Source organism: Bubalus bubalis, chromosome 4 (genome assembly GCF_019923935.1).
Source record: "Bubalus bubalis isolate 160015118507 breed Murrah chromosome 4, NDDB_SH_1, whole genome shotgun sequence".
NCBI lineage: Eukaryota > Metazoa > Chordata > Mammalia > Artiodactyla > Bovidae > Bubalus > Bubalus bubalis.
In genome coordinates this window covers 15,785,406-15,811,458 of record NC_059160.1, presented here as the reverse complement: position 1 = coordinate 15,811,458, position 26,053 = coordinate 15,785,406, and the positions used below count along the sequence as shown (strand labels likewise).

The 26,053-nt window shown below is 50.7% G+C and overlaps 1 protein-coding gene and 1 non-coding gene across 2 annotated transcripts in view; one reads left to right on the top strand and one right to left on the bottom strand.

Moving 5' to 3' along the window:
• The window catches only part of CD9 (CD9 molecule), a 35,318-nt gene extending 12,914 nt beyond the window's left edge, over window positions 1–22,404 (bottom strand). Inside the window, exons 1-2 of the mRNA XM_006065777.4 lie at window positions 22,200–22,404; window positions 131–233 (exon numbers count right to left, since the gene is read on the bottom strand). Coding sequence (XP_006065839.1) covers window positions 131–233; window positions 22,200–22,265 — 169 coding nt within the window. The 5' untranslated portion in view covers window positions 22,266–22,404. The remainder of the gene's footprint in view (window positions 1–130; window positions 234–22,199) is intronic.
• Window positions 5,660–5,732, top strand: TRNAG-CCC. The gene has a single exon. It is a non-coding gene; the product is annotated as a tRNA-Gly (tRNA).
• Window positions 22,405–26,053: the final 3,649 nt, after the last annotated feature.

The following is a 26,053-nucleotide window of genomic DNA, read 5'->3' as shown; positions in this document are numbered from 1 at the left end:
AAGCAGGGCTGGAAATGGACCGGACTGGCAATGCAGGCCTGAGCAAAGTCCTCCCCTGCCCAAGTACCTAGATCAACACGGACTCTCTCTCTGAAGCTGGATGGAGGGAACAGCAAGGTCCCCCACTCACCTGTGTAGAAGCTGGAATTATTATTTTCTTGCTCGAAGATGCTCTTGGTCTGCGAGTCGAATCGGAGCCATAGTCCGACAGAAAGGACTGCGATCCCGGCAAGCTGCAAGATACACAGGACGTCGGTGTGAGCCTGGCTGCCGGGGACATGGTGGTATCCCAGGGGAGCTGCCCTTGGCCTCTGCCCCTTGCCAGGCACCTGGCGGCAGCAGCAGCCACGCCGGGGTGGGCACAGGGGATCATGCCATTTGCTAAAAATAACAACCAGTGGGGAATAAACAATTCTCTCCCAGCAGTACAGGGATGGTTATTGTGTGGAGAGAATATTATATACAGCAGTGAACATGAACCAGCCGTGATACTACGGGTGCATCTGACCTTGTTACACAAGCAGGGGCCTCCCTGGCAGTCCGGTGGTTCCAGTGCAGGGGACACAGGTTTGATGTCTTGTCGGGGAACTAAGATCCCACGTGTCTCTGGGCAACTAAGCCCACGCACCACAACTACAGAGCCTACCAATGACAGAGCCTATGAGCTCTGGACCCCAAGTGTGACAACAAAGATCCCACATCTCGCACCTACGACCTGACACAGCCAACAATACATAAATATTATAAAACAAAAACACAGAAGAAGCAAAAAGCACCAAATACACACAATAGGATTCCATACAGTTACAAATGACTCTTTAGGGGTGCTTGTAACTCATAACAGAAAAAGAAGAAAGTGACGATGGTAAAGTCAAGTGAGTGGTGGTCAACAGGGAGGGGGGTTTCTGATGAGGCAACAGAAGTGGGGGGGAGGTGGATGGTCTACAGCTCTGGCGATGTTCTAGCTTTGACTTGAGTGGTGGTGGTCCAGATAGTCACCTCACAATTACTCTTTACTCTGTTTTCTGCACCCTTCTGTACATATACCATACAAGAAAAAAAAGAAAAAAAAAAAAAAAATCACCCAAAGAGCAGGCACATCCCTGGCTCTTCAGGCAGCTGTGACTCCTGAGCCATGTCGCCCAGTGAAGCCTCCCCCATATCTGGTCCCTCCCTGTTCACAAAGGGAAGCCTCACAACCTGACCCACCCGACTCTAGGTTTCGCTGGACACATCATTATGAGTGATCCTCATAAACATTAGACAAGAAGCCTTCAAGGGATTGTTCAATCCTACAATTTAGTGAAAAGCTCCCTGCAGTAGGAAATGGCAACCCACTCAGGTACTCTTGCCTGGAAAATTCCATGGACAGAGGAGCCCGGTGGGCTACAGTCCATGGGGTCACAAAGAGTTAGACATGACTAAGCATGCACATGCCCATTTCAGAGGGGGGCAAGTTGAGATACTAGACTTGAAAGGGCAGATTTCCCCAATAAGGAAAGCCTGAGGCATCAATCCTGGCCTCAGGCACTGCTGAACTCGGTGCCAGGAGGAGGCTCCCTGCCCAGCCCCCGCAGCCAACTGAGTTCCCCTCCCCACTGCTGGCCTGTACCAGGGCTTGCCTGGGTGACTCACAGGCTGTGGGTGGTGGCCGGCTGGATAAGGGCATGTGGGCTTGGGGCCAACACCCAGCCCCAGGTTTTACTGGCCCACCCTCTTCAACAGAGACAGGCGCCCTGTGTCAGAGCCCTACTCAGGGAGCTGGGTTCTCTGCTCCAGGGGCCAGGACAGCCTGAGGTGTAGACAGGCTTCTTCTCTCTCTCTCACTCTCTGCTTCTCTCCTTTTCAACATGACTTGGCAGCATCTGGGTATGCTCAGTGGAGCATGGAGATGGCTACAGTGGGAGGGGTGACCCAAGACTTCAGACTGCAGTAGAAACAAAACCTTGTCTATACCCACAGCGGTGTCCACAGTGAGGGTCTGGAATTCCTTAAAATTCTATCTCTTTGGTTCTCCCATCTGGCAAACAGGAGTAGTGAGTCCAGATCCTGTGACTTAGTCTGGGTTCTCCAAACTCTCAGGATTGCCCAGAACAGGGGCCCAGATAGAAAATGTCCACGTACCGGGGACTAATGCCCAAGTCCCTGGCCTACCTATTTAGGGATCTTGGAGTTACAAGAAAGAAGGTAAGACTTCCCCTTCTCCACTCCCAACACAAGGAGGTCCAATCAGGCCCCTGGAAAATGGAAGGCCACTGGCTTCTTTTGGGATGTGAAAGCATTAACCTGAAAAGCCTGGAGGCTGGAGCTCTGAGCACACTTGCAGGTAGTCCTAGACAGTGGTTAGCGCTGAGAACAAACCCGGCCTCCGTATCTCCTCTTGCCCTCATCCTGGCAGGGATGTTGCTGAGAACACCTGGGCCTGAGAGGCCTGTCCTTTCCCATCCTTTCTGCTCTAGGCTGCCTGCTCTTATCCAAGAATTATCCTCCAGTCCTTCTCCCTGTGGATAAATTTACTCATCCACCCCTTATTCTGCCGGGAAAATGAGTCAGCACACACACACACAAAATAAAAACAATCCACTTGAAAGAACTAAGCTACAAAAGACGGTGATGACTACACTGTGCCCAGAAGCTGCACAGGCAGGAGCTGGTCTCCTGGGGAATGATCCCACGCACGGGTAATGACACACAAATGGAACTCCCAGGAGCTGGTCTCCTGGGGAATGATCCCACGCACGGGTAATGACACACAAAGGAAACTCCCATTCTGTAATTTCAAGGACACAGGCACAGGTGGCAAGATGAGAACTGGACCCAGAAGGTCCAACCTGGCCAAGGACAAGGCCAGACACAGGAGACAGTCCGGGGTCCTGCTGTATCTGGACCCCACCCCAAACCTAACATCAAGAGGGAGGAAAAGTAGACTGGTTCTACAGAAGTGGAAAAAGCAGTAATAGATCTCAGTTTCTCCATGCGGTCACAAAGAGTCGGACATGACTGAGTGACTAAGCACAGCACAGGGCCCTGATCCCACTTAATAGTAGCCTCCCTGGGTGTGCAGATAGTGCTGCCCGGAGAGCTCAGAGCATGTCTCAAGAGGGCCCACTTTCTGCTGTGCACAGAGGGTTCCCTAGCCCCCCACCTGGCTTTTACCCCTAGCCATCTGAGTCCTAGGAGAAACCAAATGGGAATGACCAGCAAGAACCAAAAAGAGCTTTACCGTTTAAAAAAGTGTCACCCCAAGGTTCATAGCAGCACTATTTACAACAGCCAAGACAACCCAAGTGTCCAGCAACAGAGGAATGGATAAAGAAGATGTGGTACACGTACACAATGGGATATTATTCAGGCACAAAAAAGAATGAAACAATGCTATTTGCAGCAACATGGATGGATCTAGAAATTATTAAGCTAGGTAAGTAAGTCAGAAAGAGAAAGACAAACACCACATGATGTCACGTATATGTGCAATCTAAAAAAATGATACAAATTAGGAGTTTGGGATTAACATTTACACAGTACTATATATAAAATATATAAACAACAGATCTTACTGAATAGCACAGGGGACTATATTCAATATCCTGTAATAAACCATAATGGAAAAGACTATGAAAAAGAATAGGTATTTATCTGTATCACCGAGTCCCTTTGCTATGCACCACAAACTGACACAGCATTGCAAATCAACAACACTTCAGTTAAAAGGGTGTCAGCCAGTTATGGAAGGACTCCATAAAATTAGGACAGAGGGGTCTGAGGTGGGGGTGGGGCAAGAAATCGATGGTTTCCTCCTGGGTTAACCCACAGCACATGGCAGGAACGTCCACCACGCCGACGCTACGGCTACAGTCTTGCCTCTCCCCGTCATGGCAGGACTCGAGCGCATGGATGCTGGATGCTGACAATTCCCTGCTCACAGCATCTTGGAAAGAGAGCAGCAGCCTGCCTGCCATCACCAACCTGTCTGGCGGGGACGGAAGTACAAAGTACAGGCCTTCCACTCCCAGCCCCAGGCCCCAGTCACCTCGAACAAAAGCCCACGGGACAGATTCTCCCTTTAGGGCAGAAACAGTCCTACATATTTGATAGACTGGGGCAAGAGTACAATTTTTCCCATCATTTTACTGGAGATTTCTTTATTTCTTCAAGAATGTTCACTTTCTTCTTAGAGGATGGGCCAGGAGAGAAACACTGGACAAACCTAACAAAAGACTTGACCAGAATGTCTCAAAACTGTCAGGGTCATGAAGAAGGAGGACAATGAGAACAGACAGACACTGTCACAGACCAGAGGAGACAGAGGAGACTGTACACCCGCCACCTGGTATCTCGGGTGGGATCCTGGAACAGAGAGGTGATGGGACTGGAAAAACAGGTGGAATCTGAGACGTCTCGCTTAATTAAGGGTGATAATGCTGCCTTCAGTGCCGTGACAACCGTACCCTGGAATCTGTAGTATCTTTGCAACTTTTCTGTGGATCAAAAGCTGTTGTAAAACTGTGTGTGTATGTGTGTGTGTGTGTGTATGGTAGGGCCTCTCTTTCGAAACTTCCTGTCTCCTTCAAGAACCTGCTCCATTAATCCACCCCTTTCCTGCCTCTGCTGCCTGTCTCAGCCGCTGTTTCACTTTCTGCCAACACACAGAGGAAGGTCTGTCCTAAAAAATCCATCAGAAAACAAGCCCTCTCTTCCTCCAACCTCATTGCTCCTCCTGGCTGCTCTGTGCTTTAACCCCCGAGTTTGTAGCTAAACCATCTCCGAGTCCTCACTCAGTTAGGAGTCCCTGTAAGGTCCCCTGCTCTCCTCTGACCCCTGTCCTTCATGCAGGATGGTGGCTGTTGAAAGGATCAGACGGCTTGGGTCACCACCAAGTGTGAAGGCTTCTACTCCGTCCTCACACTTTTTGATCTCTGAGCAGTGACACTGTGGAACCCTGCCGCTGCCTCCTCTTCTATTCCTTAGATGGAATCACTCAAGCAAGCCCTTCCTCCTGGACAGCTGCCCTGGCCATCCGGGCCGGCTGCTTCCCCACCAAGATGTCCACCCCAGGAAATGTGACCCCTACTCCACACTGGTCTCCCCAGCATCCTCTCCCCCTCCCTTTCTGTCCACACTTTCCTGGAGGGCAGGGTGACTTCTTAAGTCATTTGAGTAGCTCCCCTGCCCCATCCACACTTGGGACCAAACCAGTCCTTGGTAAATCATTATTCAGAGAGTGAGGGCTGAGCACCAAAGAACCGATGCTTTCAAACTGTGGTGATAAGAGAAGACTCTTGAGAGTCCCTTGGACAGCAAAGAGATCAAACCAGTCAGTGCTAAAGGAAATCAACCTTGAATACTCATTGGAAGGACTGATGCTGAAGCTGAAGATCCAATACTTTGGCCGCTTGGTGCCAAGAGCCGACTCATTGGAAAAGACCCTGATGCTGGAAAAGCTTGAAGGCAGGAGGAGAAGCGGGTGACAGAGGATAAGATGGTTGGATGGCATCACTGACTCAATGGACATTAGTTTGAGCAAACTTCAGGAGATAGTGAAGGACAGGGAAGCCTGGTGTGCTGCAGTTCATGGGGACCCAAAGAGGTGGACATGACTTAGTGACTGAACAACAGGTGAAGGACAACTTCAATGAAAGAGAAGAGAATCTCTGGGACTTCCTTGGTGGTCCAGTGGCTAGGACTCTGTGCTCCCAATGCAGGGGCCCAGGGTTCAATCCCTGGTCAGGGAACTAGATCCCACATACCACAACTAAGATCAGAGATCTCATGTGCCGCAAATAAGACCTGGCTTGGCTAAATAAATAAACAGAAGAAGAAATGAACAAATGAATATTAAAAAGAGAGAGAATCTCTGAGGCCCACCAGAACTTCCTCTCCTGGGTTCTCTTCCCTTGGACAAGCCTCCTTTCCCACTGGCTTGTCATCCAGACTCATTTCCCAACGTCTTACAACAGGAGTCAGAAACTACAAACAACTACTTGCCCAGAATAAACACTGAGAAAGAGTCATAAGGGTATACAATGAGATTTAGGAGCATATCCACATCAGGTCTTTTGGAAAATGAGAGTTTTTATGAAAACGCCATGCCCTGCTGTCCTCAGCATCCAGGGAGGTCCAGCTAGACACTCCGATCCTTGCAGAGCACACAGGTGCCCCAGTCTCTGGGGGTGTGTGCCAGCTCTCCCCCCAGAGACATGAAAGCTGCACCCCACCCCAGGCCCAGGCCCTCGGCGAGTGTTGAAAGCACCAGGCATCCAAGATGCCATGCGGCAATGGGGATCTCAGCGAGTAACCCCCAAAGGGACAGTGCTGGACCCCCAAATCTCCAGTTCCAAGTGGGGAACTGAAAACAAATCCAAACGCAGTGTTGCTCAGAGGCTCCTGGCTGCCCTGGACCCGCTGCCAAGTCTGCAAGACTGCTTGCTTCCAGCCAGAGCCTGAGGAGGGGTGGGCGATCAGAGGCCCAACCCACCAACAGGAACACCTGAAGTCTGAGAGATGGGATGTGAGGAGGAGGAGAAGAGAAGCTGGCTGACTGAAGAGGAGGTTTCATATGTGTGTATGTGCGTGCACGTGTGTATATGCGTGTATGCGGCCTTGCGCCCCATCCCTCAGGTAGAAGGAACCATGTCTCCCCCTGGGACAACCCCCCACTCCGGCCAACACACTGGGTGGGGTCAGCTCCACCTTCTCTCCACATGGTCCCCTCTGTTTTCTGTAATATGAGCTGGCCAGTCACACATTTTTAAAAAAATTACTTGGCTGCACCGGGTCTTAAGCTGCGGCACGAGGGCCCTTCGATCTTCTTTGCGGCATGAAGGATCTTTAGTTGTGGCCCGAGGAATCTAGTTCCCTGACCAGGGATGGTACCTGGTCCTCCACTGCCTTGGGAGTGCAAGATCTTAGCCACTGGACCACCAGGGAAGCCCCTGGTCACATGTTTCTTTTTTAAAGGGCAAAATACTCATGACTCTTTCTCCACCCAGCAGTCCTAGCCCGGGGGGTGCAGGGCAGATCATTCTTCATGAGCCAGATCTCTGGGGCGACCACAGACGGCAGGGGTCCCACCTGCCACCCTGGGAGCGGCTGGAGGCAACAGTGGTGACAGGAGCAGGTGGGGGAGAAGGCAGGGCTTTCTTTCCTTCATCCCACCGTTCTATGAAGCCCTGGCCATTCGGTGACTTCGGTGAGCCTGTGGTCCCTAAGGGATGCGGCAGACTTTTCAGTGAGGGGACAGGTGGTGGGACAGAAAAGGGCAAGAGCAGGGGCCCTGGCTCTGTCCCTGTCACTTGCAGGCCACTGCCAGCCACGGGGCGATGTTAGAGTCACCTGGTGCAACTCTAAGCAAGCCCCTGGCGCAGCTCCACCCGGGGGCGTCTGGGTGCTGCCAGGAGAAGGCACACCTCTGCTGAGAAGGGTGCCTGTGTGACGGCGTGGCCTCGGGGTCTGATTCTGGCGCTGCCTCCAAGGAGCTGTGTGACATTCAGCACTTTCCTTAGCGTCTCTGAACCTCAGAGCTCCCATGTGTAAAAAAGGGGTTTAATACCTTCTTGCCTTTGACCCAGGTTGAAGATGAAGATTAAATTCAGTGATGCATGTAAAACACTCTGAAAACTGAGTTCTAGAGCTAGCTAGAGTCTGTGGGGAGAACAATGACAACAACAATAATAAATGTCCATCGACAGAAGAATGGATAAAGATGTAGTGCCTATATACACAATGGAATATTACTCAGTCATTAAAAGGATGAAATGCCATTTGCAACATGCAGCAACATGGATGGACCTAGAGACTGTCATACTGAGTGAAGTAAGTCAGACAGAGAAGGAGAAATACCATGTGACATCCTTTCTATATGGAATTTCAAAAGAAATCATACAAATGATTACAGAACAAACTCACAGACTTAGATAATAAACTTATGGTTGCCGGAGTGGGGGGAAGGATGGGGAGAAGGGACAGTTAGGGAGTTTGGGATGGGCATGTACACACTGCTTATTTAAAATGGATCACCAGCAAGGACCTACTGAATAGCACAGGGAACTCTGCCCAAAGTTATGTGGCAGCCTGAATGGGATGGGAGTTTGGGAGAGAATGGATACATGTATATGTATGGCTGAGTTCTTTGGCTATTCACCTGAAACTATCCCAACGCTGTTAATTGGCTATACCCCAATACAAAATAAGGAGTTTTTCTTTTTTTAAATAAACCTTGAAAGTGACACGAAGCCAACAGTGGGGAAATGTATGACCTCAGTGGTGTGTCCTTCCCCGATCTGAGAAGGTGGCGAGTGGGCACAGGGCAACTGGGGACAGAGGGGGTCTGTCTCCTGTGAGTCTGAGTGTGGTGGGTGGGGACATGCCTCCCAGAGCTCCACAGGGACCAGCTGGAATCGCGGAGAGAGGTGGGATGGGAAGGGTTAGGGAGATGGTTGGCTGAGAGTGGAGGCCTTTGTCCTTCCTGGGATCCAGGCTGCTTCTGTCCGAGAGCGAAGTCACTCTGCAGAAGGCAGTTATTAAAGGGGCAGATCACAGAGAGAAAAGGGATTTGACCTCTTGACTTTCCTCCTTGGATAAGATTTGTATCAGCCCTGGAATTTTTCTGTTAACTTACTGCGCTTGGGAGACCTTGGCATAGCTGCCCGAGGCACCCAGGGAGCCACAAGAGGCTAACAAGAAGATGCAAGTGGCCCCACCGCCCATGCCTGATGGAAGCCTTGGGAGTGCAGATAAGCGGCTCGGTGTTCACGAGGCCTTTAAAAACCAGTCGGGCCACCTAGGCCTGTGGGCGCCGGCCTCACCCATCTCCATGGCAACCCGGGCTCAGGGCGGCTTGCCAAGCCTCGATGGGCTGATTCACGGTCAGAAGTCTGGGCTGGGTGCTGCTGGCAGGAGCAAACAGCAGCCGGATCCCCACCTCCTCTCTCACCCTCTCCCGGTGCCCACTTCCCCCGAGCTGCTATCTCTGGAAGCACGAAGCCCTTTGGCAACAGCAGAGATCTTGGGGTCCTGCCTTCTCCAGGGCTGCCAGACAAGATAACAAGAACAGAAACCAAATTCCACCCTGATTAAAAAACAAACAAACAAAAAAAAACTGCTATTAACTCGCTTTCTGCAACATTCAAAAGTAAACTGTTAGCTATGGCAGAATGGAAAAGAGGCCAACCAGGGCCTATTATCAACTTTAGTTTTATTAGAGATGATGGAAAAGCCCCAGAGACCACAGTCCTGGAGAATGACCGATCCCTACTTTCTCCTTCTTCGTGCATATGATCATCCCAGGGGCCATTTTGTTCACTTGGGGCTTCTGCTGAGCTGCGGATCTACAGAAACCAGTACCCTCAAAGGCCACTGGGAGACTTCTTTCCAGGCCAGCAGTTCTCAATGTGTGGTCCCCAATCAGCTATAGTGACAAGAGCATCACCTGGGAACTTGTTGGATGTGCAAACTTGCTGTACCCACCCTGGACTTATTTGATTAGAAACCCAAGTAAGATGGGCTTCCCCGATGGCTCAACTGGTAGACAGTCCACCTGCAATGCAGGAGATGCAGGTTCAATCCCCGAGTTGGAAAGATCCCCTGGAGAAGGGAATGGCAACCTACCCCAGTATTCTTGCCTGGAGAATTCCATGGACAGAGGAGCTTGGCGGGCTACAGTCCACAGTCCCTGGAGTTGCAAAGTCAACACGACTGAGTGACTGCGCACAACAACTAAGGTGAAACCCAGAAAACTGTGCTGTTTTTTTGGCCACACCATGTGGCATGTGGGATCTTAGTTCCCAGCAGTGGAAGCACAGTCTTAACCACTGGACCACCAGGGAAGTTCCAGCAAGCTATGTTTTAACAAGCACTCCCAGATGATTCTGCTGCGCACTCGAGTTTGAGAACCACTGCTCTGAGACTTTCATTTAAACATTGAACAACTGGAGGACATGGTAAAGCTCTCTGGGGTGGGGGGCTTCTGAACCCAGAGACCAGCTTTCGAAATGCCAGTGCCAAAATGCACAAAGTCATAGAATGGGGGCCTGAGCCTCCCCTGGGTGCACGGCTACACAGCTGGCACTGGAAAGCCAGGGGTCCCGAGCCCGAGGATCACCTTGGCGGCCACACGGTGACAGGTAAGGGGGAGGATATAGGACAGTAGGCAGGAAGGAAGAGATAAGAAAGATAGATACTGGCTGGACAACACTCTTGAACCCACTGAGCAGGGAAGAAGTCATAGTCCGAACCTGCATTTGGCTTCCCCACATGCCTCCACCCACAGACTCACCCGGTGAACCCTCCTCCCTGAGAGGCCAAAACGACCTGGGTAGCCTTGGCAGAAACATCCCTAATGTCTGCAGCCTGCAATCTCCCTAGGACAGGCTGCACTGTGTATAGAAGGGGTTTTTGTTTGTTGTTTAGTCGGCGACCCTATGGACTGTAGCCCGCCAGGCTCCTCTGTCCATAGAATTTTCCAAGAATACTGGAGTGGGTTGACATTCCTTTCTCCAGGGGATCTTCCCGACCCAGGGATTGAACCCACGTCTCCTGCACCAGCAGGCGGATTCTTCACCACTGGGCCACCAGGGAAGCCCCGTATGGAAGTGAACTCTTCCTCAGATTTTCCTCCAGGACAGATTTCACAAGAGGGGCCCCTGACAACCAGGCCTCCTGATGTGCCCCCAACTGGTACCTCCCTCCCCCGCCTTTCCCAAACTGGGGAAATCTCTGAAATGCGCATTTTGTAGTCAGATGGAAAGATAATTTCTCTATTTCACCTTCTGAAAGGGATGAAGCCTATGGTAACATTTCAGCTTTGAGCAATGCCCTGGGATGCAGGTTGGCAGAACTGAAGGAATAAGACGCTGTTGAACGTGAAAGCTCAGGGCAGCCTCAACCTCTGAAAACTTCTAAGGAGAGGCAGCTTAGGTAATGGCAACTATAGAGGGCTGCAGAAGCTGAGCTCTGGCTAAGATGTCACAATAGGAGTTTTACATTAAATATCCTGTTACTGCTCTCAGTGGCCTTGAATTATTGTAGGAAGATTGCCACATTACCTTCATTCCCCACCTAAGGGAAGTGAGACCTAAGCAGAGTCACTCACTGGCTGTCCCTCCCCCCAGGAATCTGCATTTCTAACAAGTTATTTCCTCCCTTCCCCCAATAATCTCCTGGGTCACAAAAGCCCCCTGCGGCTCAGCTCTGTGTTGCTCTTTTACACAATGTGGCACCTTGAGGTGCTGTCAACAGCAACAAAACCAAAATCCAAGTATCCTCTGTCCTGCTTCCCCCAAGCCAGGACCTGGGGAGACAGACTTCTGCTTTCTGTGGCCAAGTGTGTGTGTGTGTGTGTGTGTGTGTGTGTGCACTCAGCCCTGTCTGGCTCTTTGTGACCCCACGGACTGCAGAGCATCAGGCTCCTCTGTCCATGGGATTTACCAGGCAAGCATACTGCAGTAGGGTGCATTTCCTCCTCCAGGTGATCTTCCTGACCCAGGGACTGAAACTGGGAAGCCCTTCTTATGTGTTATGGCTGTTTCGTGCCCTTAACATGCTTCCCTGATGGCTGAGATGGTAAAGAATTCGCCAGCCATGCAGGAGACTCAGGTTTGATCCCTGGGTCAGGAAGATCCCCTGGAGAATGGAATGGCAACCCATTCCAGTATTCTTGCCTGGAGAATCCCATGAACAGAGGAACCTGGCAGGCCATAGTACATGGGGGTCACAAAGAGTCAGACACGACTTAATAACTAACACAACACACCGAGAAGATCATGGCACCTACCCCACCACCTAGATAATTCAACTTTAAAAACAAAAAATCAAAATTAAAATGTAGTCTAAAGTAACCTTCCCCAGGGTTCCTGAGCACAGGCTCAGCCTGCCTGTGGACCCTTGGCCTCCCTTTCCTGGGATGTTAAAACACCTGAGGGCCTCCTGGGTGGAGGAAGGGAGGTGGCTTAATACCTTCAGCCCGTGGCTGCCACTGTCTTGCTCTGCCGGTCTCTTCTGGGCCAGTTGTGTTTAGATTGCTAACAGGAGAACAGTCCCTGGAGGCACACAGTGAGTGGATTTCTAGGCAAGAAGGGGAACAATGGGAGACTAGAGTCCTACAGTTGGGTCCTGCTGTTCCTGGGTCAGGAAGATCCCCTGGAGATCCTGGAGAAGGAAATGAATATCTACTCCAGTGTTCTTGCCTGGAGAAGCCCATGGACAGAGGAGTCTGGCGGGCTACAGTCCATGGAGTCGCAAAGAATCGGACTGAGCGACTGAGCAGGCATGCACACCCTTCTGAACCTGAGGATGCGGGTGGGACTGCCTTATACCCTTCGAGGTAGTTCCCATCATCCCAGCTTGAGGTGAGGAAACAGGCTCAGAGTGGTACAGTAACTTGCCCACCATCACAGAGCAGACATGCAGTGCCTTGGCGGACAGCTCTCTCCCTGTCGTATGCACAGCATGTGCCAGGCACAGGTCAGCTACTTGACTGCCTGTCTCATCCTTGGTGGAACGGCGGGAGTTTGGTCCCCTCTCTGGGGTATGGTGGAGAATGAAGGACCTATTAAAGTCTTTTCTTAGCACATCTTTATGGGAATTCGGCAGTGACTATGTCTGAACAAGTTCGAGACTTGAGAAATCCTCCCTTCTGAGGACTGAGCCAGCACTTTTAAAAAACCAGAGCCCTGGGATTTTCCTGGTGGTCCAGTGGCTAAGACTCCATGCTCCCACTGCAGGGGGCCCAGGTTTGATCCCTGGTCAGGGAACTAGCTCCCACATGCTGCAAGGAAGAGTTCACAGGTCAAACTAAAAGATCTCATGTGCCATAAAAACCAGTTAAACCCTAGTGCAGCCATATAAATGAAAAGGACAGCAACAACAGAAAATCAGAGCCCTTATTCTGTCTAAGAGGAGAAAAGTTTTCAGTTCCTATGAGGTGCTGGTGTTAAGTGGTTTAGGGCTGAGAGAATGGGAGGGAGGCCTCTGCCCAAGGTGACTTCCCCTTCTAAGCAAGAAATCTCATTTCAAGTTTCCACTGCCTGTTCGCCAGACTTGTAGCAGATGTCAGCCAGCCCATAAATCCATTTTCTGCTGAAAGCAGGCATTCTGATCTTAACCAAAATCATCTGATGTGGGAGATTGTTTTGGGGCTGTTTGGCTTTAAATTCCAAAATACCATTGTGTTTTCCATTGCATATGCCTCACTAAGATGCCTGGTGATCACTCACACACACACACACACACACACACACACATTCTTGCTGACATACTTTAGCCACGCGGACTAGGTTCTCATTTCATCTGTAGAACCAGTTACCACTTGCTTGCACAACCCTGAGTGGTGGGAGATGTGCCTGTCCTATTCCCAGGATGTCCCCTTCATTTTAGTCCCAACAATCAGACAACAAGCTGTCTGCTGTCTGCCATGTTCTTAGTCCCACCCGAAGCACTTCACTTGAATCATTACACTTTCTCCATGAACTCCCCAGGTAGGTAATATAAACTTCGAGTTTTCAGATGAGAAACTTCAGGCACAGAAATTCAGTAGCTTGTTTTGGGATCGAATAGATATCAGAGTTACAACGTGGACCCTGTACAGTCTGATTACACAGCCTAAATTCTCATGTTGCTAAGTCTTGTTGATCCGTTTTGTTAATTTCAGGGCCAGAAGTTTTCAGTGTTGTCTTTTCTCCTTCCTAGTCACGTCTGATTCTATTTCAAAAGTGGCATCTTCTCACCGTAAAGGCCCCAAGAGAGATCCCGTGTATGAACAGAGCATCCACCTTCTCAAGACAGGAAGGGATCTGCCACCCCACCTGGCCTGTAGGTGCCATGGGAGCCTGGCCTCTCCCTAGGGCGGCTGCCCGATGGATGGAGGCTTGATTCCTCTTCCTGACCTCTGGCAGGAAAGCTCTGTCCACGCTCTTGCTGAACTAGCCAGAAACCGAGTGTGGACCCAGCCCTGCTCTGGGAAACAGATTCTCCAGAGTAACCTAGTACATTTCCTTCTTCTCCTAGCTTTGCCACCGTCGCAAGCCTGGCAGGCAGACACTGCTGTAGCTGCCAACCGTCCTTATACCCCTTACAGGCATGGCCCCACGGTAGGACCCAGAGCCTCTGCCTTTCCCCCACAACCCATCCTGCCAGCAGATGCCTGTGTTACAGCCCTGGGCATGGGACCCCAGGAGGCACCTGTGACATGAGGCACAGCTCCCTATCCTAAGGCACAGCTCCCTATCCTAAGGGTTCCTCTCCAGCACTGGAACAGCATCTAAAAGCCTGGTTGAAATGAGTTTTCTGGTCTCTTAAGGGTTACCTGTCTTGGGGAATCAGGGCTATAATGTGATTGAAGTGGGGGAAAGTAGGCTGGTAGAAAGGAGGCTTTAAAAAGTTTGAGCACCAATAGTAAAACAGGATGAAATCCACAGCCCCACATCAGAAGAACGAAGGCACTTATAGTGCATCAGGGTGAGCAGGAGGAAGAGCCTTAGGGGGAGTTTCCTGTGTCTGGAGGGCACATTCTGCTGGGGTGGTTTCCCACCCATCAGCAGGAGACATGGATGTGAGGAGTGCAAGCAAACAGGCACACTGCGATTGTTCATCTAGAAGGGAAGAGTTGTTCTCGACTGGGACCTGTAAATAACTACATCTTAGTCGTTTCAGGCTCTTATAACAAAGTACCGTGGACCTGTGGAAAAGTCCAAGATCAAGGCTCATGAGCTCATCGCCCCAAAGCCCATGCCTCCAAATATCACTGCATTAGACTAGGATTTAACATAGGAATATTAAGAGACACAGTCTATAGCAAACTATCTTTTTAAATAAATGCTTTGGCTGTGCCCCCATGGCATGTGGAATCTGTTCCCCCACCTGGGATCAAACCCATACCCCCTGCAGTAGAAGTGAGGAGTCTTAACCACTAGACAGCTGGAGAAGTCTCTATGGCAAACTACCTCTTAAAAACACCAAACCTCCCAAAGAAGACATCCTGATGGCCAACAGGCACATGAAAAGATGCTCATAGTCACTAATTGCTGCTGCTGCTGCTGCTAAGTCGCTTCAGTCGTGTCCGACTCTGTGTGACCCCATAGACAGCAGCCCACCAGGCTTCCCCGTCCCTGGGATTCGCCAGGCAAGAACACTGGAGTGGGTTGCCATTTCCTTCTCCAACGCATGAAAGTGAGGTCGCTCAGTCGTGTCTGAGTCTTAGCGACCCCATGGACTGCAGCCTACCAGGCTCCTTCGTCCATGGGATTTTCCAGGCAAGAGTACTGAAGTGGGGTGCCATTGCCTTCTCCATACTAATTGTTAGGGAAATGCAAATTAAAACCACAGTGAGATATATTACACCTGTCAGAAAGGCTATTATCCAAAGGTCAACAAGTAACAGGTGTTGACGAGGATGTGGAGAAAGGGATCCTTGTGCAGCCTTGGTGGGCATGTAAACTGGTGCAGCCAGTATTGAGGTTCCTCAGAAGATTAAAAATGGAAGTGATCCAGCAATTTCACTTGCAGTTACATATTTGAGGAATATGAAAACACTAATTTGAAAAGTTACATGCACCCTGATGTTCACTGCAGCATTATTTACTATTGTAAACAGCTATTGCCAAGATATGGTAACAATGTAAATGTAAATGGATAAAGCAGACGTGGTGTATACACACACACACACACACACACACACACACACACATACACAACAGAATATTATTAAGCCATAAAGAAAAGACAGAAATTGCACCATTTGTGACAACACGGATGGAAGTGGAAGGTATTATGTTAGGTGCAATCTGAAAAACAACACAAATGAACAAACCAAACCCACAGACACAGAGAACAGATGGGTGGCTGCCAGAGGGGAAGAAGGCTGGGGGATGGGGCGTGAAATAGGCGAAGGAGATCCAGACGTACAAAATCTTCAGTTATAAAATATAAGTCATTTATTATTTGTGACATATAGCATGGCAACTGTAGTCAGTGATACTGTTTTGCAAATTTGAAAGTCGCTCTCATTTCAAGAAAAAGATACATGAACACTGATGTTCACCGCGGCACTATTTACAATAGCCGAGGCATGGAAACAGCCTAATTGTAAATGGATAAAATGATGTAGTATATATTCAAGAAAAAAGAATGCTGTGACTTTGGTGACAGATGGTACCTGGACTTACTCTGGTGCTTTTTTCAGGGTATACAAATGTCAAATCATTATGATTTTGGAGGAAGGTCTTACTGATTTCATGGGATTTCCTCCCCCCCATTGCACCCACCCCAAAAAATTCAGACCTGCCAGTCAAAGATGACAGCATGCAGTATTTAAAAACTATCCAGAAGTCAGTGTTTTTTTGGTGGCGGGGAAGAATTACTGGATGGATGTAATTAAAATAAAATTATCTCATCTGGACACAGGATGTTGCTTTCCACAGCTGCCTGCCATCGTCTGACGGAAAACGAACATGTCCCTGGACCAGTGTTACTTTTTCCACGGAATGAAGCAGGCAAGTATCTGCAGTTAGACTTGGAAAACATAAATTCAAAAAAAAAAAAAAAGTATTGTTTAGCGCTTTTGATCTCCTGAATTCCCTTAGTTGCAAAGGATGATCTCTGGGTGAACCCGGGTCCGACAGTCTCTTCCCCAGATTTTCAAGTCCCCAAACAATGAAATCAGTGCTCTTCTGTAGGTTAGAGGGAATGATGGTTTCTGCAAGAATGGTTGAAAAGACCTGCGACGGCTCCCAATAAAGTTCCCCTGATCCTACTCTGGGGGAGGCGGGAACACAGAATATAAACATGCAGCTTTGAGAAACTTTTCCACGCTCCTCTGTCCAGACTATCCACCAAGGAGGCTACAGGATCACAGAAGCCATGGTGACCTGTGACTTCAGGTCCCTCACCTCACAGCCAGAGGTACCCAAGAAAGCCAATCAAGGCTTGGGTTCTTCAGTAGAAAAGGTGCTTGTGTTAAGTCCCAGGGGTATAATACAAGCCCAAGACTGTGCAACGGATGCCAAAAGGCGGGCCTCCTTGCAAAATGGAATTGAACAGGAAAACAAGACACATCAAACACGGACACACAGTTCTGTGTGTAAGAGGGAAGATTCGCCTTGGACACAAAAAGGAAAAGCGTGAGAACACTGATGGGTGAGGTCTAAAACCGCAGAAGGCTTCATTTAGCAGAGTAAGCATTCCGGTGAGGACAGCCCTCCGAAGGGCTGTTTATCAAAATGGTTCTGCACCAGCAGTGGTTTCGTTTGAGCACAAAGAGGAAGGTCTGGAATGGTGCTGTGGGCCACTTTGAAAAAAAAGAATAGTGTGTGCCTGTGTAGGAATCCCGCCTCTCGCCCCAGGGCCCCCATCAGGAGTCAGACCTGTAGTTGATAACCACTGGAGGGCAAAGTGGAGGGGGTAAAAGCCATCAGGAGCCAGGCAGGGAGAAGTCCTATTTTCCTGAGCAGAGGCAGACACCTGGCCTCCCCTCCCCTCTCCCCTAACCTGCCAGGCTCTGTGCAAACACAGCCGGCTCTTGCCGGGCTCCGGCTGTCCAGGTGCCAAAGGGTGGAAGCCATTTCATGCAAGAGCCCAGCGGCCTGCCGAACCCAGCACTGAGCAAACAGCCTCTGGGAGGAAGCCGCAGGTTAGGTAGGAGGGGCATCAGCCAGCGCCACCCCTGCTGGTCCATCCCCCACCCAGACCCCGAATCCCGGCGCCTCTGCAGTTTGATTTCCAGAGGTGGGGCCACCCATGACATGGAGTCAGTGTCCTGAAGTGGGGATCGCAGAGGTGGGTGGAGGAACGAGGCTGGCGGTGACGCAGGAAGAGGAGAAGGAGGAGGAGGGTAAGTCCGGACGTGTGTGGATGAGGGGTGTGCACCTGGCTACCTCTCTGGTTTCAACTTCCATACTTCTCAGGCAGTGGCTCCCACCCTCCCTACCTCCTTTCCCCTCAGGAATGATAAGAGCCACAGCTGGAAGCTTACTCTGCACCCAGGACTAAGCTCCTGGGCCAAGTGCATCACAAGCACGTGCTCCTGTAACCCATAGCCACCCCGGGGGGTGGGGGCAGGCGCCAGCTCCACGTGATGATGGGGAAATCGAACCCAGAGCTGCTGGTGCTCTGACCACTGGGCAGCACTGCCATGAAACGCTCACCCAGGGGGAGACCTCACCCAGGAGGAGTGGAGGCAACTCCAGGGTTAACAGGAAAGAGAGGCAAGACTCAGGTCCCAGAAATAAAGGTCAAATGAAGCCACTCTCTGAGCCAAGCCTGGGTACCCACTATACACTTCCATTTCCGGACTCCTATTTTGGGTTGTGTGGGAATGTCCTTCGCTGTAGGTCACAGGGGGTGGGGTTGGTTTCTTAGGCTGACCTTTTGGGACCATTTGCTCCCACTCACTGGTCTTACAGATGAGGAAGCTGAGCTATGGAGTTCAAAAGTGACCTGCTTGGTTACTGTATAGCACAGGGAACTAGAGTCACTATCTTCTAATAAGCTATAATGGAAAATTACTTCAAAAATAATAAATGTGTATGTGTATAACTGAATCATCTTGCTGCGTGCCTGAAGCATTGTAAGTCAACTATATTTCAATACAATGTATATATTAAGAAGAAAAAAAGTGACCTGCTCAGGACTTCGCTAGTGGTCCAGTGGTTAAGACTGTGCTCCCAATGCAGGGGGCATGGGTTTGAGCCCTTGTCAAGGAACTAGATTCCACATACCGCAGCTAAATAAAACACACGCACACACACACACACACACACACACACGGCATGCTCAAAGTGGGCTGAGGGCAGAGCTGACTAACACCCAGGTCCCTGAACTCTGGTTTCCACGGAGCCTGTCTTAGGCCCAGGAGATACTGTTTCTCGAGAAAGAGAAATTCCCTGCTCTTCCCATCAGTGAGGGAGGAGTCAGGGATGAGGTGGGGGGACACAGTGAGCAAAGGGCAGAGGGAGGTGAAGGTAGAATGGGAAAGCCTGGCCTGGCCCAGCTCTGGTTCCCCACTAAACAGCTGAGGCTGCCACTCTAGCATCACAACAGGTTTCCCCTCTCAATCTTCTCTGAAGGGTGGGTGGGCAAGCAGGTCAAAGGAAACCCAGAAACAACTGAAACGGAACTGGGAAGTTAAGAGTCCTGGGGCCACTGGAAGGACAGAATGACTGCTGACTTGGCTGCAGGCACCAGGGGCCTTACTTCTGGGGGTGAAGGGCAGGTGGTGCAGGCTGTGGTGTCACCGAGGGTTCCTCGGGAATGAGAATGGGGGCCAGGGAAGAGGTACACCCTTCCTCCTTGATTGCCCCTGCCACTGAGGTGGGCCTCTCCTCTCTGGATCCCTGCTGGACCACCCCTCTCAGCATCCCCTGGCCATGAGGTATGGGTGACTCCTACCCTCCCAACTCCTGCTCTTCAAGGCCCATATCAGGTCCCAAACACTGAATTTATAAATTCTGAGTCTCAAGAGAGAAAGGGAAGTGATGACATCATAACGATCCAAGCAAGCAGTTCCCTCAGGTCACAGCTTCCCTTAAAAATCATTTTTTGAGGGCTTGTTGCCACCCTCCTGTCATTCTTATCCAGCTGGGTATGGTGGCTAGCGGTGACATAAAGTGCATTGGGTACACTACAGCCCACCAGACCTGTTTTCAAACTTACCTCTGATGCTCTCCAGCCACCTGACCCTGGCCAAGTTACGGAACCTCTCTGGGGACTGGTTTCCTGGTCATTGATAAAAATGGGGATAATGCTTTCTGCTCTGACGGTATTGTGGAACTTGGAAAAGGACTTTGCAGGCTGTACTGTGCTGCACAAGGGATCACAGTGTTCCTTTACTCCATCACCTCCTAGGAGATGAGGGCTTCATCTCTATAGGGACCTTAATACAGGAGTACTGAACAAATGGGCTTCCCTGGTGACTTAGTGGTAAAGAATCCTCATGCCAATGCAAGAGATGTGGGTTTGATCACTGGGTCGGGAAGATCCCCTAGAGAAGGAAATGGCAATCCACTCTAGTATTCTTGTCGGGGAAATCCCACGGACAGAGGAGCCTGGTGGGCTACAGTCCATGGGGTCACAAAAGAGCTGGACACAACTTAGTGACGAAACAACAACAACAACTTAACAATAGTTGATTCCGATTCATGCAGCTACTGCTTACCCCCCACACCACCTGTTACCAGGTCCCCTTGCTGGTTTTGCGATGGAGACGGAAAAGGACAGGACCGAAAGGATCTAGGGGCCGAGGTATTGGCTTGGTTCCTGTGACGCTGATCGGATCAGCCCAGTTCCGGTTCCCACTTCTTTACTGTGAAGAAGTTGGACAGGATGACCTCAAAAGTCATTTCTAATTCCACACCCAACCGGTCCCAGAATGAGTCATTTCTGTTTCAGGTGACACTGCCCATCAGCAGCACTGAGTCCAGGTGGGGGCAGCTCTGGACTTGGGTGGGGTGGCAGACTGGAGGCTGCCGGAGAGATCTGGGAGTCTCCCACCAGGCTCTGCCAGGCTCCTCTGTCCATGGCATTCTCTAGGCAAGAATACTGGAGTGGCTTGCCATGCCCTCCTCTTCCAGGGGATTTTCCCGACCCAGGGATCGAACCCATGTCTCTTGCATCTCCTGGACTGGCAGGTGGGTTCTTTACCACTAGCGCCACCTGGGAAGCCAAGGAGTCACCAGGGGACTAGCAGGGGAGAGAAGGTGCTAGAGGGAAACTCCTTAAATGACTAGGGTGGGGCAAGGCGGGGCTAGCCGGCCTTCCACATTCTTTTCTGGTGCCTCAGTTGGGGTGAGGAGGAAGCCAGGCTGGCAGCTAGCTGGCTGACTGGTGGGAACAGCAGGAGGGTCTCCCTAGAGCAGGCCCTGGGCTGGGCAGGACACATCTATGCTCCACCCTCACTAGGGCAGGTGTTTGGTGTGATGACTTGAGCAAGGGCAGGTCCGTTTCATACCCCATCAGCTCCAGGGAGAGGAGTAAATCTTGGGAGGCTTTTCCCTGGGGCTCATGGGGAAACAGATCCGAGTGAATAAGTACAGTTTTGTTACAAGCCTCCTGTGGCATGCCCCTGCTTCTATAGCCATCTCTCTCTGGAGAGTGGCACAGGGTCTGCCTTTCCAAATGCCTTCCTGATGGCAAAGGGGCAAAAATCGTCCACCTGTGAGCGGGGGAAGTGGCCCTGGAATTAGGACACCAAGTCCCCTACCCCTTGCCTCGGTCTCTGGGTGGCCCCTTAATCCCCCTAGGGAGGGCTCCGAGGGGCCTCTCCCCTTCCCCCCTGCCCGGCTCAGGCTGCCGTAGGCTGAGAGGCTGCCAGTGGCCGGCAGCGGGAGTCTTGGAACTCCCAGGCCTGCGTCCTCCCCAGGTGACAGTCCGCTCCCGGCGGCCCCACCCGGCTTCTGGGTGGGCTGGCGAGGGAGGAGGTAGGGCGGCCACCTGATCCCTCCCGTAAATAGAGAAACACGGGACTCATCCCACACGGGCGCCGATAAGCATCGGCCCCAACTCTCCCCAACAGTCCCGGAGTTCTCTCCAGTCCAGATACTTATCACCCTTTGGGGAAAAAGAAAATCAAGACAAGCTAGTCTTTCAGGTAGTTTTGAGGGAGCTCGGACTTTCTCACGCCGGCTCAGAATCAGTCTGAGAGCTGGGGGGTGCAGGAGGGACCCCGACTTTCATTCACGAATGGGGTCCCGGGACGCCGACACCCGCGGTCGGGGCGTCCCTTCCCCTCCCGTGCAAACGTGCCAACAACTCTTGGCTGAGCGCCCCCGGCGAGACATTAGTCCCTTTTCGCGTCCGCATCCTTCCCCACCTCGCGGCCCCGGATACTCGGAGGACCCCGCCCGGGTCACGAGCCGCACAGTCCGCCACAGCCCCCCACGATTAGGGCCTTAAGTCCCCAGCAGAGGGGTGCTCTGATTCTTCCTCCTGCACTCGGAGGGGCTCGGGGTGGGAGCAGACACCAACTCCACCCGCAGCTCATCAGGGCCGCGCGTCAGCCGCCCGCCTCGCTTCGGACGCGCCCCGGACCAACCCGTCCGCCCCGCCCGTCTCGGCTCGGGCCGAGGAGTTAGCTGGAGGCCGCAGCGCCCTCTCCTCCCCGCCAGAAGTCTTCCCCGCGCAGGCGGGGCGGGTGCCCTGCAACCCCGATTGCGGAATGAGTGCGCCGGGCGGACAGGTGGCCCCCGAGAGGCGCGCGCGGCAGTCGCACTCACCCAGAAGATGAAGTTAAATCCGAAGAGCAGGTATTTGATGCACTTGGTGCCTCCTTTGACCGGCATGATGCGAGTTAAAGTGGTCTGGGTTGGACTGATGTGAAACGGGGCCGCGTGAGGCCGGGACGGGTGGGACCAGGCTGTGGACTGAAGTGCGCGCGGCTGCTGGCTGGCCTCGGGGCTGCACTTTTAAAAAGTGCCACTCCTCGGGCGCGCGCCGCCGCGGTGCGCATGTGCCGGGCCCCGCCCACACCCGCAGGCCCCGCCCCCGGCCCACCTGCCACGCCCCGCCCAGGTCCCGGGGCCCGCGGCTCCTCCCGCCTCTGGCTCGGTGCTCCCCACCTAGTCGGCCGGACCTGACTTCCCGCCTTGGCTTCCCTTTCCTCCCAACCGTCCTGGGGTCTTTCCAGGCCGTCATCCCTGGCCGATTTCATCCTGGAATTATGTGAAGGCCTCACCCCTTTCGGTTCTCTCCTGGATTCTGCCCCTCCCGAGCCCTCTACCCTAGGGAGAACTTCCCCAGTGGGTGGTGAGGGCAGAGGCCCCTTACCTAAGGTGGCCCGCAGAATGAGGGCTTTTCTTGCTTGGGGCCCGATTTGAAGAGAAACTGTTTCTGTCTCCCTGGGGCGGCTCCTTGCACACTTTCACTCTGAAGCACACTCTTCACTCGGCACACGGAGGCTTGCCTTCTGGATGGGAGGATTGGTAGGGGCTTATGGAAGTAATCCTGAAATACCATCAATGAATAGTAATAGGTCAAGAGCTGGACACTGTGGGATTGCTTCCTGGATTTGTGGTTCAGATGCCCCAGAGAAGAGAAGGGCTGTAGCCTGGCTTCTGTTCTTGCCTCTTCTCATCACCCTCCTTCTTGCCCTTGACACTGCCCACTGCCACATCTTTGAGCTCCTGTGCCAGAGTTCTTAGGGTGTTTCTCCTCTGCTCCAACATGTCCAGCAAATGACAAATGTTGGCTAGGATGTGGAGAAAAGGGAACTCTCCTAGATTGTTGTGCTGTGCTTAGTCGCTCAGTTGTATCCAACTCTTTGCGACCCCATGGACTGCAGCCCATAGGCGCCTCTGTCCGTGGGATTATCCAGGCAAGAATACTGGCATGGGTTGCCATGCTCTCCTCCAGGGGATCTTCCCAACCCAGGGATTGAACCCAGGTGTCCCGCATTGCAGGCAGATTCTTTACCATCTGAGCCACCGGGGAAGTCCCCAAAACTGTTGCGGGGGAATACAAATTGATACAACCACTATGGAAAGCAGTATGGAGGTTCTTTAAAAAATTAAAAATATAACTATGCAGCAATTGCACTCCTGGGTATTTGTCCAAAGAAAATGAAAACACTACTTGGAAATATATTTGCACCCCTATGTTCATTGTAACATTATTTCTAGCAGCCAAGATATGGAAACAACAGAAGTGGTCCATCAATAGATGAATGGATAAAGAAAAAAATATATATATATATGGTGAAATATTACCCATAAAAAGAAGGAAAACTTGCAACCACATAGATGAACCTAGAGGGTATTTTGCTAAGTGAAATAAATCAGAGAGAGAAAGACAAATGGAGCCTAAAAAAAAAAAAAAAGTGTAACTAAACAGAAACAGAGATATACGTACAGAGATACCAGCAGTTGGTTGCCAAGTGGAGGTGGGTAGGGGGAGGAGAGAAATAGGTGAGGGAGATTAGGAGGTACAAACTCTCAGTTACAAAATAAATGAGTCATGGGTATGAAACAGTGTAGGGAATATAGTCAATAATTATGTGATATCTTTGGACAGTGACAGATAATAACTAGACTTACTGTGGTGATCATTTCACAATGTATAGAAATATCAAATCACTATGTTATGTATGTATCAGGAACTGACACGATGTTGTAGGTCAGTTATACTTCAAAAACAAGCAAACAAGCTCAGAGATAGAGATTAGATTTGTGGTTACCAGAGGTGGAGGTGCGGAGGTAGGAGAAGGGGAGTTGGATGAAAGTGATCAAAAGGAACAAACTTCCAGTTGTAAGATAAATAAGTACTAGGGATTTAATGTACAATATGATAAATATAATCAACAGTGCTGTAAGTTATAAGGAAAACTGTTAAGAAAACAAATCCTAAGAGTTCTCAGGACAACAAAAAACATGTGAATATTTTTCTGTTTCTTTCATGTATGTGTATGAGGCATGGATATTCACTAGACCCATTGTGGTAATCATTTCATGATGTACATGGGTCAAATCATTATGTCATACACCTTAAATGTATACAGTGCTGTACGTCAATTATATCTCTGTTAACTAAAAAAGATGCACAATGTGAGAGTTGCGAGTTAAGTTTTATTTGGGGCAAAATGAGGACTGCAGCCCAGGAGGCAGCACCGCAGATAGCTCTGAGAGACTGCTCCAAAGGGGCAGTGGGAGGACACTCAATATATAAGATTTTGGTGAAGGGGGAGTTCGATACCATCAAGCACTCATTTTACAAAAGGTTTTCTGCTAGGCACGAGGATTTGATGTCATCATGAAGGGATTTAGTGCTTTTCTAGATATGAGAAGATGGCAAGGATTGGAATCATAAAATTTGTTCCTGAAAATATCCAACTATATAAAAACCAGTTCCACCAGGTTCCCTGGAGCACAGAGTGCCTCACTCTCCACCCTGAACCCCCTCGGGGTGTTTAAGGTCAGCAGCTGCGGCAGTGCAGGGTTCAATCTCTGCAGGCAGATGGCAAATGCCCTTGCTGTTCAGTCATTGGCAATGCTCTTGGCAAGTGCCAGTTTGTAGTTGACATCTCAAAGAAACTGGAGGAAAAAATACTTTCCGCAGCGCTCCTACATTCAATGACTTAAGTCAAAATTCCTTATTCTGCCCTCCACAGCACCCCAGCCCTGCATGGGGCATGTGGTGTGTCCCCTCTGGCTGGCTAACCGTCCCCTCTTCACTTGTAAAAATTCCATGCCTCCTTAAACATTCCTTTCCTGGTTCTCACCAAAGGCTAAGGAGATTCCCCCTACTTTTAAAAACCCCAAACCCTTTCACATTTTTTTTTTCAAAATGAAGTTTCCTTTTTTTTTTTTTTTAATGACAAAAGCAAAACCTCCTTGATTACCAAAACATCAGAAAATACCAATAGGCAAAAAGAACATAACTCAAAATAACACCCACCCGAAACAGGGTGTATTACCACTTTGAAATTATATTTTGCTCTGTTTATTATCACTGTTACATTTGTCTCATCAATTTGTTCATTCAGGCCAAAATGTGGTTTCAGTATCCAGGTGCATGAGGGTATATTCTTAGAGCAGTAGGGGACTGAGCCTGTTACATGACCGTAAGGAGTGAGGCTTGAAGGCCAGGGGAGCTCAAAGCAGACTTTTGACCCAAACAGGGAAGCAGGCTGCAGAGTGCCTTGAAAAGTGGTTGTAATCAAGGGAGAATTGGGCAAAGTTAGGGCAGGGGCTGTCTGGAGTCTGGGCTGGAGCTCACAGTAGTGGGGAGGTGTGTGGGGAAGTGAGGTGGGCATCTAGCTAGAGGTGCCTCCTGGCACTGGACTCTGCCTTCGGGGGTGAGGGATCACTGGCGGACTTAAGCGAGGGGAACCTGTATTTTGGGTAGTTGGGTGGTGGGGGAGCAGGAGGGGCAGGCAGAAGGCTGCTTGACTCTAAGGACCATTGTCTGTGTCTCCAGACCTTGGCTCAGAGCGCTGGGGGCTTAGACTGTGACTCAGACGGTAAAGAATCTGCCTGCAAAGCAGGAGACCCGGGTTTGATTCCTGGGTCAGAAAGATCCCCTGAAGAAGGGAAAGGCAACCCACTCCAGTATTCTTGCCTGGAGCACTGCATGGACA